This window comes from Chrysemys picta, chromosome 11, assembly GCF_011386835.1.
Source record: "Chrysemys picta bellii isolate R12L10 chromosome 11, ASM1138683v2, whole genome shotgun sequence".
NCBI lineage: Eukaryota > Metazoa > Chordata > Testudines > Emydidae > Chrysemys > Chrysemys picta.
Window position 1 is genome coordinate 63,505,709 of NC_088801.1, and position 13,313 is coordinate 63,519,021.

Genomic DNA, 13,313 nt, shown 5'->3' on the forward strand with positions numbered 1-13,313 from the left:
GGGAATCTGGCTTCCATGCTCTGGGTCAAACTGATCATCAGATTTGGGGTTAGGAAGGAATTTCCCTCCAGGTCAGAGGGGTTTTTTCCACCTCCCTCTGCAGCATGGAGCAGGGATCAGCTGCTAAGAACCTCTGGGCACAGCCGACCTACTCTATTCCCTGCCATCGCAGGGGCACAGTCATTGGTGCCACCTCAGTCTCTCCTGCCCTCTCCCTGTGGCACAGGATACTTTAGTCTGAGGACTGGAAAGCAAACAAGACATTTGGCTCTGATTTGGACCAATAAAATCCACTTGGAAAGATTCAGAAGTGAGCTGTGTCTTGCCTCTGCAGTTATTTCTAAGTGGGGCACAAACAGGGCATATGATTTACCGCAGGTCACCCAGCGAGGCAATGACAGACCTGAGAATGGAGCTGCGCTAGACTTTACAGCTGGAGCATCTTGGACAGGAGGAGAAAGATGGACAGAGGCACTGGGGGAAGAAGAGAGAGAGAAGCAGCCCCAATTGGAGCAGGAGCAGTCAGAGCAGCATTGGTTCCAGTCCCAGGGAGAGGAAAGCAAGTGAAAGCAGCAGTGCAAAGAGCAGGAAATTTGGGGGGTGGGAGAGGGTGGGAAGGGCTATGAGGAGGAAATCAGATACAGCCCTGCTGTGAAATTGCCTTTTCAGTGCCCGGTTATTGGGAAATTTTGGAAAACTGTCACCAATCCCACTGTGGGAGGAGTCGTGGGCCCTTTCTCTCCTGAGCCAGGAAGACGGGCACCAAGTGTCTATGGGAGTTGGGATGCCTTGTTACAGAGGTACCAAGCCCCCTGGGAGCCCAGGGCAGATGTGTGCGTCAGGCTGAAAGGGCCCAGGAGCTCTGAGCTGAGGTGCAGATGGGGACGGTGGGGATAAATGGATCAAAATGGCGGAGGCCCACACCTTGGGGTAAAAAGACTGACAGCTACAGCACAGCTCATGAGGGGCATTGGGTGGAGCTAAGGGTGTGTCCATCCACGAGGCTGTCTGGCAGTCAGAGGAGTATGAACCCTCCAGTGCTTGAAGGGATTAACAAGGGGGAAACAACAACAAAATAATCAGGGTCACAAGGGCAGATCCAGGCTCCGGGTCCATGATGCAAACAAGCTCAATCACATGCCTGTGCGCACACAGAGAAATGCACAGATAACCGTGCAAACACCGCACTCCGGCACAGGCTCAGGCAGCTACACGGGGACACTGCACTGGGCAAGGCACTTGCTAGTGAGAGATCTCGCTGTGTGGGCTACGGGCTGCCTTCTAAATGGGAGAGGAAGATGGCCTTCCAGCTTCCCCACACCCTTTAGCTCTAGGCTACTCCTCATGGACTACTGAATAATGGTCAGATCCATTGCTCGTTTGGCTTCTCCTGAGCCAGGTGAGGTTGGGCATGGTGGGTGCTTGGGGTGGGAATTTACTGGCTATAATTCCAGAGTAAGAAACCCAATTCACCGCCCTGCACAATGGGGCCCAACTTGGCTATAGTTAGAGCTGGCCACAAAGCGGAATTTCTGTCCTGTGAGAAATCATAGAATCATTGAATATCAGGGTTGGAAGGGACTTCAGGAGGTCATCTAGTCCAACCCCCTGCTCAAAGGGGGACCAATCCCCAACTAAATCCCCAAATGGCCCCCTCAAGGACTGAACTCACAACCCTGGGTTTAGCAGGCCAATGCTCAAACCACTAAGCTATCCCTCCCCCCTGAAATGCTGAGGGTCTGATCCCTCTCACCCCAGCACTGCCCCCTGCCTCCTTTCTTGATCACTGGTGGTGGTGTTTTCACATCCTGCCTGTTACTCACGCCTCTAACCTGGAGGTCATCCTCACAACTGCATTAATCACACTACTCCCCATGTTAAATGGCATTATTTCCACTTCAACCTCCCAGTCCTCCTTTAAAAGAGTCTAACAATCTACAACAGCCAGGCATACTCCTGTGCTTATGGAACTCCTGTTGAAGTGAGTGGGAACTCTGTGTATGAAGGAACAGGACTCTGTTATAAATATACTTATCTAGGGAAGGGAAGAGGGAATTAGGGTTAGGAAGAAAAAGGAAAAACACAGAGCAAGAGGTGGGTCAGCTGGAGGGGAGTGGCCTTAATATAGCAAAGTCCCATAGAGTTTTCCAACATCCACCTGTAGCGTAGCCTCTATTTTCCTCATCAATTATGAAATAGTTCCCAATAACGGCTTAGAGCTAATGCAGAGAAAGACAGAATGGAGGTTTTTTGCTTATTCTACTGCAGCAGCCTCTAAGATTTTTGTTCCATGCAGACATTGCCCTTGTAAAAAAAATAAAAGTTGCCAGACCACAAGATAATGTCTATGTTAGACGTCTCCTCATTATATGCTTCAATGCCTTTTTAGCAATTGCAGAGTGCTGTGCATGATATATATATAGCATACAGGTTACGCTGGCTAGAGTTTGTGACAGGTTTCAAACCTGAGATCAAATTTATTTCTGTGGGCCAGATGCAAATCTCAGTATTTCCAAAATCATGGGCCAGGCCCTACAAAATCATGAGACTGGCTTAAAAATAATGAGATTTTTATTTGCCTTCTATTCTAAACCTTTAGGGGTCATATCTCCACACCTATGAGGTCTAGAAGTTTACTTTTAAAAATGGAAGCTGAAATTCTCACTTAAACACAGGATTCCAGTGGGTGGAGATTAAAAACAAAACAAAAAAACCCCACTAAACACACCACCACAAGACTTGATAAAAGCCAAAAGAATTTCCCTACGTTCAAATCAGCTGTGCCAACATTCCCCAGCTGAAGCAGTGGTCCTCTCTCATTTATCAATGGTATCAATATAGACAAGGTAACTTACTGCTGGTTTCGCTCAGTGGCAAGACAAATCACATTGATTGTTGGCACAATTTTGCTGGCTTTTGAGCGTAACTTGTACGTCACAGTAGAAGGGGGTCTAAAAGAAACCACTGCCACAACCAACAGTATGTCCAGCTTTCAAGAGCCAACTCTTACCTGCCTGATTAAGAGAGCTCCTGTGCTAAGTAATAAAGGGAGGAAGCAGATCTGGTCTTATCCCCAAGCAACACAGGCAGTCCCAATGGATATCCTTCTTTGCTCCTCTCGTAAACTGACAGCTTTTCTAGCTGAGTAGATTCTCGGCTCTCCAGCTATTTCATTCCAAGGACCACGTCATAAGAGGAAGCGCCTTTTATGGAACACATTTCTTCCAGACATCCCAGTTTTCTACTCTTTTGTTCTCAAAATATTTTATTCACCAGCCAGAGCTCTATAGCCCAATGAGAATTTATAGACCACCGTTCCAGAAGCAGTATCCTAAACTGGGGGTTCCCAAACTTTCATAGTGGTGACATCTTCATAGAAGGATGGACAACTGGGGTGGACAGTCTTCATGGCCCACTCATAATTGCAACTCACCCCTGTGTCAACTGAAGAACTTGCTTATGTGGAAGAATAACATTAGGAACATATTTTGTACCTGGTCAGAATGCTGGTAGAGAAGTCCCAAAATAGTCTTTGCCCAGTAAGGACAGATGGAAACAATAAACTGACCAATGACTAGAGACTGAGACATCAAAGGAAAAAGATGCAAGTTATCTTGCTATCTGTGACAGCCACAAAGGAAGTGCAGTGGATATTTCCTTATCGTGGATATGGATAAGCTAGAAAGGGTAAGATGAAAGAGCAGGCTGATTTAATGCTAAGCCAAGGGATTATGGCGATAAGGGGGTTCTTCAGAACATCAGAGGCAAAAGAAATATTAAAGGGAAAGTCACCCTGTGAACAAGCAAGGAAGTGAATGAAACCTGTGATGACTCAATCACTGCCAAGATGCCACTTTCTTTGTTAAACAATCAAGATCAACGGGTAAAATAAAAAAGGAGCTTTGGAACATGACTGCCAGATTGTGGGCTGTCCTGCATTCACTGCAGGGGGACTAAAAGGGCATGAAATACCCCTTACGTCTCTGCACAGTCCACATCCTGCGTGGCAGCACAGAATGGGACAGCCACAGGATCTGGGTCCTAGAGACTCAAACGTAAAACCACAATTTAGCACTCAGAAAGTAAGATGACCTCATGCAAACAGCTATTCATAGAAAGGGAAAGAGAGGAAAAAGGAATATTTGGAAAGTCTGAGCCTTTATATCACACTGCAAGTCTGGAGTGCAAAGAAAACGAGCTAACATGCTAAATCACTGATAACTGTTCCTGAAGAGTTATGGAGATAGAGGATGGTGGAGGAGGGGGTGGGGAAAAAAAAAATAAAATCACATAGGTCAACAATATTAAGAATTAAAAAAATGACACTCAGAAAACCTGCTGGCAACTGCCGTTCAGCAAAAGTAATTTTTATGATAAACCATCAACAGTTAGAAATGTGGACTTCTATGAAACCTATCAGGCCAAACCACAGGTGCTGACTTTTGTTTTGGCCGGTGGGTGGTTTTGAAGACGTGTATGTGTTTGGGGGGTACGGAGGTGGGCAACTCTGCCAGTTTTTTTTGGGGGGGGGGGAGGCTATTTTTAGCATATTTAGACACTTTTCATATTCTAGTTATTGAATATATGTGTCCATCATTGGTTTCTTAACAATTTAACTATTATTAAAATAGTAATGAACTACATAGCTACATTATAATCATTGCACTCACCTACAAGCTGTCTTCACTAACATCCCAGTGTAAAGACATTACATTTCACTGTAGCTTTCTGGATGAAACTGTCAGCAACACTATGTCACCCCCTATTTTTTTCAATGGGTGCTTGAGCCCGGAGCACCCACAGAGTCAGCGCTTATGGGCCAAGCACACTTGATTGCTTTTGTCACAGAACTACAAAGAGTTGGTTTGAGAGTCCTCCATTCTGCGAAGAAGGCAGGCATAAAACCTACATAACACTTCATTACACTTAAGCTCTCAAAAGAGGGTTTAAGTATATCTTATGTGGCACACATACGTTCTACACTAGCAGTGAACTTCATCTACTGTCAAGCAGTCACTCACAAAGTAGTTACATTGAGATCAGCAGGAGTAACTGCTCAACACTGCGAGTAAAAGACTCACAATCTGGCCCAAAGTTATTGGATGAAAGGAAAATAATTCACCAGAACTCACCTCAGTTTCTTGGCTGCTGCAAATGTGGCCTTAACCCTGAGTAAAGACAATAGGAAGCGTCTACGAGCTGCAATTGACCTCTTCTATGTAACTCAACACATCCACAGGGTAGCGTAGCATCTTTTCAAAGAATAGGGAAACATTTTAGCTTGCCAGGGGTGGTGCGACTAGGGATTTTGTACCTGTTTCAGTTATCGGAAGAGAGAGGACTTGCAAAACTCACACTGTAATTTCATACCGAAGAGTCTGGCTTCTGGGCCTTCTTTAGACAGGCCTTAGGAGCCTGTAGAAGGGTGGACTCACCCAGGGCACGCTCCCTTGTGGCTGGGTGGGGAGCAGCTCTTTCCTGTCTGTCAGCAGTCGCTCAGGTCCTATGGTGGGCTGCCTCCAGACAGGTCACGTTTTACTTCCACACCCATTTTGGAGTACTCCAGTCTCACGTCCATATAAAACACCACCCAAAGTTCCGGTTGCCTCAGCCCCTTCCTGGGGTTTACTAAGACCCCTGGGTCCTCACCCAGAATCTTCACAGCAGACCGTTCAGAGAAATCTCAATTAAATACTTCTAGTCCCATTCAGCTCCCAGTACTTCACCAACCCCTGCCTCAGGTTCACCACAGCAAGAACCCCTCATTTCCTGCCATCTCAGTACTCCCTTGGTCTTAGCACCACACTGAGGCTTTTTTCAGGCCCACTGAGGCAAGAATCACCATTTCCTGTAGCCTGTGCCTTTTAACTGCCCATGCCCAGGTTTCCCCCCCCCCATCTCTACCAACCTTCCCTGACTCCCTCAGCTTCCTGGCTTCCTCCCCAGGTCCCACACCCACCTTCCTCAGAGCTTCCTGCTGGGACCGAGCCAAATGCCTGCAGAATTCTTTCTTGCTCTTATTTCAGAGCAAGGCCTCCTGGGGCTTCCTCCCTGGAATCGCACCTCCTCAGGGGCTGTGGCCACAGCCTATCCCTGACTGCAGCTCTTCTCCACAGTCCCCCAAACTCACTCCACATCCCCCTTAGGCTTTATTGTCACTGTCTCTTGGCTTCACTACCTCCGGCTTCAGGACAGCCTGCTTCTAGCCCCAGGCTTCACAACCCCCAGCCTCAGGACCCTCTGGCTCCAGGCCACCCAGGCTTCAGCTCAGGAGAGGAAACTCCCAGCTACCTCCCACTTGGGTCCCCTCCCTGACCTTTCTTCTGCTCTGCCCTTCATGAAGTTCCAGCTCCTCCCCGCTGGGTTTGATCACCAATTATGCCTGACACCCTTCCAGGTGCTACTCAGTGGCCTAACTGGGCTCAGGTTTATACAGCCCCATTACAGAGCCGTACACCTGCAAAGCAGTTTGTGTATGCTAGAACGGTCTGTGCTCTCTCACAGGCTTTTGAGAGCAACATACCATAGTAATGTGACATGCTTAGAGAGGTAAAGGCAGCCTCTGTCTAGAGGAAGGACAGTCCTGTGATTAAGGTGCTAGACTGCAACTGAGGGCACTTAGGTTCAATGCTCAGTCCTACCACAGCAAGTCACTCCATGTTTTGGGGGGTGGGTATTCCGCTGCATACATGGTGGGGATTTACATTAGGTGAGGTCCTTTGTTTGATTCGTCCATTTAAATAGGGTGCATCTCAAAGCAGGACTCTCTCTTATCGGGGGTAGGTACAGCGCCTAGTACGTCAGAGTCCCCATGTTAGCCGGGGCCACGAGGCTCTACTGTAATGTTACTGATAATAATGGAACGAAACAAATGGAGACAAAAACATCAGTGGCATTGTTTCCTTTTAGTTTTAGAGAAAAATAAATAGCGATCTTCTCCTGGATGCTGAAGACTAAGGCCCTGATCTGGCAAACACTGATGCATGTAGAAAGAAGAACAAGAGGACTTGTGGCACCTTAGAGACTAACAAATTTATTAGAGCATAAGCTTTCGTGGACTACAGCCCACTTCCACGGCTGCTACTCTGAAACTGATGCATGTGCTGAACTTTAATATTGTAACGTATCCCATTGATTTCAGTGGGATTATTCGCAGTAGTAAGATTAAGCATGTACATCTTTGCAGGATAGGGCTCCAAGAGAGGAAGAAAATTAACAGTTAGTCGTGAGTTTCCTTCACCACAGTACAAGTGAATCATCCCCAGCCTGCGCTTACTGTTTGGATTGCCTGCTAGCCATACACGCCTGGTCTTTGAATTCCCTGTCGCTTTCACGTACCAATGGATCCAGGCTATAAGATAACAAGCTGATCGCTCACTTCGTTTTTTGTTTGTTTGTTTTGGGTTTTTTTCAGATGGAGGAGACTTGAACTAGCACTTCCATTTGAGTCATATCTCCTGAATTGACCTTTAAAGATTTCTTTAAATCCAGCTACAAGTATACAATCAATTCAAACAAACAGGTTATGAAAGATACTACGGAGATAAATTTTAAAACCAAGATGCAATTGTAAGGCCCCTTTATTATTAAAAGCTACTTTAAAACAAAAAAAGAGTGTTGCATTTGTTATTTATACTTGTAAATATCCTGTCTTATGTTATTAAGGGTTTCTTAAAGAAAAAAAAAAAAAAAAAAAAACACACATTTACCAACACAGGTTAAAAACTAAAAAACATGTAGACACTACAGTAAATATAGATAATAAAAATATAATAATAAAATAACCCAGGAAACAGTCTTGAAACAAGATGACTGATGGTGCGGGGACCTGATAGTCTTCACTGTCCTCTTTATAAACAGCCCTTAACATATTTGATCAATTGTTCTCTCTGAAGTAGGACAAGAAGTCACAGGCTTGCACTGCAGCATGGGACATTTAGGTTAGATATTAGGAAAAAGTTTCTAACTATCCAGGTAGTTAAGCTCTGGAATAGGCTTCCAAGGGAGGTTATGGAATCTCCATCACTGGAGGTTTTTTAAAACAGGTTGGACAAACACCTGTCAGGGATGGTCTAGGTTTACTTGGTCCTGCATCAGCGCAGGGGGCTGGACTTGATGACCTCTCAAGCTCCCTTCCAGTCCTATGTTTCTATGATTCTATGAAATTCCAGTTGGTGGCTTACTCATGGGGGGGACTGTTACAAATGAGACATATCTACTAATGAATTATAGCCAAAGAATGACCTGATCAAGTGCTCTCTCTACCTGACCCTAGATCAGGTCTTGCTAGCACTCACTGTCGTAGTCCCAAGTCCCAAGAACAGAGTTTCTTATCAGTTCAAAGTAGATTTTAGTTATTCCTTGGTCTTAGTGTATGTATCCTTCTACTTTCCTACTATTCTTAAGTACCGAGAACCATAGTACCTGAGTGCCAGGTGACAATATTTAACACTTATATGGTACATTACAGTTTCCAAAAACTGTAAAAACCATTAACTAATCTTAAATTCTCTTATATCGTTACATAAGTAGTATTCTCAATGGGGAAACTGAGGCAAAAAGGTTGTGTGATTTGCCCAAGATCACAGAGACAGTCATTGCAGAGCAAGGATAAGAGCTCAGGTTTGAGAGCTCAGGGATTCCTGGCTCTCAGATCGGTGGTCAGTCTAGTAGACCACACTGCAAAATTTCCCATTGTTAAACTTTTGGTATTATTGATATCCACCCATTCCAAATTAGAACCTGAAAAAGTACTGTACATTTTGACTGTCTTTTCAAGTAACATTGAAGGATTGCAGGTTAAATTCAGTGTTTTTAAGTATCTTATTTCTCATTTTCCTATTTCCTTAAGTCCCACTTTTACTCCTGAATTTATATCAGTCCAAGGGCATGGAATTATTCTTTGCACTTGCCAATACAATACTATAAAATTAAGTGACATCAAGGATTGTTTAAAAACCCGCAGTTATATCAACACGAATACCCAGGAAGCACAGATTTTGGCTGAAGGCATAGAAACCGCCGCCTATGAAATTAAACGCCTGCCCTTTCGCTTATAAATGAGCGCCCTCTAATGTGTTACTGAAGGTACCAGCAGTAAAGCAATCAATTCACAAACTTTTAGCTAAAACGAATCCAGGCTATTTCACGGATTCTACTTTTCACTCAAAAGGGGAAGAGATGTCAAGGATTTCAAACCGGCCACTGTCCCACGGACAAGTCCAAACGCAGCACTGTCTGCCGTTGATAGATTAAGACACTGCAGGTGAAAGTGAAGCGAGATGCTAAACTTTCTGGATTTTAAAGTAAGAAGAGCTCTCTCCTTCCGATTGGCTAGTTTCTTCAATATCTGGTTTGAACAGCAAGCCAAGCAAACCAACCAACCGAGATGTATTGTATAAATGTACAGCCACTCGAGACAGCAACTTATTCTGCTTAGACACATCCCCAATGTTTGCCCTGGCAAAGTGACTAACGCAGTCTGAGTGGAAGCGGAGAAAAAGTATCAGGTTTTTGGTTGAGATCTTCCAAGCCGCCTATGGGATCCCCGCGTCTCGTTAAAGTGAAAGGAAGTTATGGGACTCTGAAATCTCAGCCTCTCCGCGCGGGGATCCCACTATCCCCCCGCTTGTGCTTTCTGTCCAGTGCTCGGCACTGAAGTTCACGGCGCCAGGGCGGGCGCTTCTAGGCAGCTCGGGAACCGGGCAAGCGAACGGCCAAGGCGGGGCAGTTCTTACCTGTGCCATGGCCAGGAGCCAGCCGCTCACGGCCAGCAAGCCGAACGCGGGGCGCACCCCCTGCGCAGCCATGCCCGCGTCTCCCGTCTCCGCTCCGGGCTGGCTCCGGCTAGAGCGCGCTACCCAGGCAGGGCGCAGCAACGCCGGGGTGGGTGGATGCGTCTTCCCGGGCAGCTGCTCCCACTTCGCTGCAAAAGTCCGCGCGGAACTTTATAGCTCGTCTCCGGTGCGGGCTCGAGGCGGCCCAGATCAGGCTCCCCCCCCCTTCTCCTTCTGGGAGCCGGGCTGCGCCCCGCTTCGCCGCTCCCCTGCTGGTCAGTGGCACATGGCTCCGCTTCAGCTCCGGCTCGCCAGCCCGGCACGTCTGCCCATGCGCCCTGGGGAGGGGGAGCGTCAGAGCAGATCCTGCCCTGAGTGAGTTCACTTGAGACTTGGTTTGCACGGGTGGGCAGGGGGAGGGAGCCGGGGGGAGACTGCAGCAGCAGCTTGCTCAGACGCATTCCCGGGCCAGCCAGGTGGCAATCCTTGCAGACAGAGCTTGTGTTCCTGCTCCAGGACAATGGCTGAGTGGAGCCTCCAGCCACCCCATGGCCAGGGTGTGGAAGGGGCCAATCCACCGGCCAGCAGCACCTCTTGGGAGTGTAAATGCCCCCACCCCTTCCCCCACTGGGTGCACAGCACCTGCTGGGGAGAGCCCAGCACTCACCGTGCCTGATATTCGGCCACTGCGCGATTACCTTCCATTCGGATCCCCAACCCACTGTGGTTTTTTCTAAATTGCTTTTTCATGGAGCCAAGCCAAACATGTATTCAAGCTCCTGGCTGAAAATTCCAGCCTTTCCACCCACTACCCTGAATGAGCAGATTGTCCACAGGACAAGTGAGACACTGACAGTGCCCCTGCTCTGCCTTACTTCGCCAGCTTCCTGTGAACAACTAAAAATGCACCTTATTTCCAGCACAAACCTGCAGGGCGCTCGGCACCGTCCACGCACATTAAACAAGGATCTAGTATAAATGTTAAAAACCTCCAAAGAAGTCTCACTATTTAAAAAGGCGTTTTCCCCCCACATTTCCCACAGTCATATCCTGAATTGCTGTTTCCAAAATCTGGTTTTTCAGAATTAGCCGGGATGCATCACCCGTGCCCTCTCACCACCAGTGAAATGTGGGAAACTGAGGCAGCTGCTCCTCACAGACAGAATCAGCTGCCGCAAACTAGGAGCAGAGAGCAATAGATACAAAGCACAATGTAAACCCAAAGAGTCAGTGCAGCCAGCATGAGAGAGGAGAGATTGAGGCAGAAAGATGTTTTCCATTCCAATGTCTGAAATACAAAGAATGAATCAAATTCTTGGGAATCACAAAAGACTTATCAGAATATGACAAGGAAAATTTGGCTGATCCTGCCCACAGCACGTCACAATATGTTGCAACTTGTCCACCTGATTAGGAATGGACAGTAGTGACAGATATAGAGATACCCTGTGTTTGGGGTGGGGGGGAGGGGCTATGGCATCATCTGGTGTGGACTGTACCTGCCCCAGAGAGAGGTCTGTCTTTTTCTTACACTTTGGCAACTCTTGTTTAGTTTCTCAAGTCAATAAAGTCTTACTGAAAGTCTCGTTTTCATTATTATTAAAAATAAGTGGCCAGATTCCAATCTGAAATAAATGGGCATAGCCCCTGGAATTTCAAATGGAGCTGTGAAGATTTACACCAGCTGAGGATCTAAAACGTACAACATTGAACATCAGTTGAAATGTGCGATTGTTACTGTTATGTGGACTTTTGAGCCTAGGACTACATACAATGTAATGGCCCTGCGAGATCTGTAACAGCCTTATCAGGCTCTATATGTGGCCGCAGCCACCACTAGAGGAGGACAGAGTAAACATACTGCGGGTTGCACAAACTCTGATGCATCTCAGTTACTTTGTGAACATAGAATCACTGGGGTGTGTGTTTCCAGGACCAATCCCTACATTAAGGCAAGAGCAAGTGAAAGATAATGTAGGGGAAGAGGGATGATGAGGGAGAAGACAGTGGGGCTATGTGATCACTTTGGAGGCTAAGGCATGTATCTTGAGACCTGGCCAAACTAGACCATCCCTTTTGGGGGTAACCGCCCCTTCATTTGAATAACACAAACATTCAAAGGTCAAACGTCCCCTCCTTGAGAAAGGTGGTAGAGATTAAACAGAAGGAACAACTAATTGGCTGATTGGGGCACTGTTCTCTGGGACCTGTTTGGAGCTGGACTGGGTGGGTTTGGAGACTAATCCAGTTCGTAAATGATGCTCGGTGATATGAGTATATGGTAAGACTTATAGGACCGGTGCTCTTTTAAAAGTCATATGCAGAAAGAAGGAGGGTGACAAAAGAGTGGTTTGTTGTATGATGAACTGAAGCATTCGGTGTATATATATATTTCCACTATAATTCAGAAGCTACCACTCACTGTCTTTTTCAAGGGATGGAACAGCCCACCCACACATAGTGAGATCCCTGGGATCTGGGCAATGGGGTAGGCAAAACTAGGGAATCTTTTCTGGTCAGAGCCAGGATCTCCTTAATCATGTGAAAAACACAAACAAGAGGCCCTCCTCAGCTGGTGTATATCAACATACTTCCATTGAGGTCAATGGTATGATGTCAGTTTATACCTTTTGAGGTTCTGGCCCCTTTTTATGTATCTGGTCAAATATTGATCTTCATTTATACTAACAGGTTTGCCCTGAATTGTACATCAGGTATAATACCCACGCCATATATATATATGTTTAAATCATCATTTTAAAAGTTTATTTTGGAAAAAACCCAACTCATTATTCATAAAGAAAATGAGTCAAAACAAATAAGTCAAAATAATTTTAGGGTTTAAAAACTCGAAGTGGCATGTCACACCCAGTATGTCAGCATGTCATACACCACAAAGTCAATCCCTTTTAGAGTGGTATATAGATAATTAATAGCCACTATACGGTAGGTAGTCACTGCAAAAAAAAAAAAAAAAAAAAAAAAAAAAAAAAGCCCTGTGCATAAAACTACCCAAATCCCTGGCCGGTACTTTATACTTATTCACCATGCTTCTAGTGTCGGAATTTCATATTCAGTTGAAATCAGGCAGGCTATTCACTTTCAGCTATAGAACAAAACCAACAATTAGCCCTTCACCAGTATTATAAAACATTTCACAGCATTGAATGCTTCCTGCCTGGTTACAATGAAGGTGCAAAATAATTTTTCAAACATGTTTTTATCTCCAAACATCGAAGTATTCACCAGCTGCTCAGAAAAAAGGTATTTATAATGATCAGGATAATTGCCTGCAGAGGAGATTCAGACATCGAGACACCAGCAGAGATCTGCTTGAAAAGCTTTCCCTATCTTTGCAAAGAAAACAAAAAAGAAGCTAGGAAGTTGTGCTGCAGTGGACCGTGTCCGAATTAGACTCTTCCTGTGCAATGCAAAATGGCCTGTCTAGCTGAATGTGTTGCTGCATCCCAAGGGGCACTGTGGCAGCAAAGTGCTCCCGGTCAATAGCTCTTTGTTATGCTGCTTCAGCATGTACAC

At 46.0% G+C, this 13,313-nt stretch overlaps 1 protein-coding gene across 5 annotated transcripts in view; it reads right to left on the reverse strand.

Moving 5' to 3' along the window:
• PTH2R (parathyroid hormone 2 receptor) overlaps positions 1-10,109 on the reverse strand; it is a 99,061-nt gene extending 88,952 nt beyond the window's left edge. For 2 of the 5 annotated variants that reach the window (XM_024109206.3, XM_065561002.1), the window contains exon 1: positions 9,738-10,099. In XM_024109206.3, coding sequence (XP_023964974.1) covers positions 9,738-9,809 — 72 coding nt within the window. In that variant the 5' untranslated portion in view covers positions 9,810-10,099. Of the gene's footprint in view, positions 1-5,132; positions 5,248-9,737 lie in introns of those variants that run through there. The other 3 variants (XR_010591367.1, XM_005306086.5, XM_065561003.1) reach the window with 3 other exon arrangements.
• Positions 10,110-13,313: the final 3,204 nt, after the last annotated feature.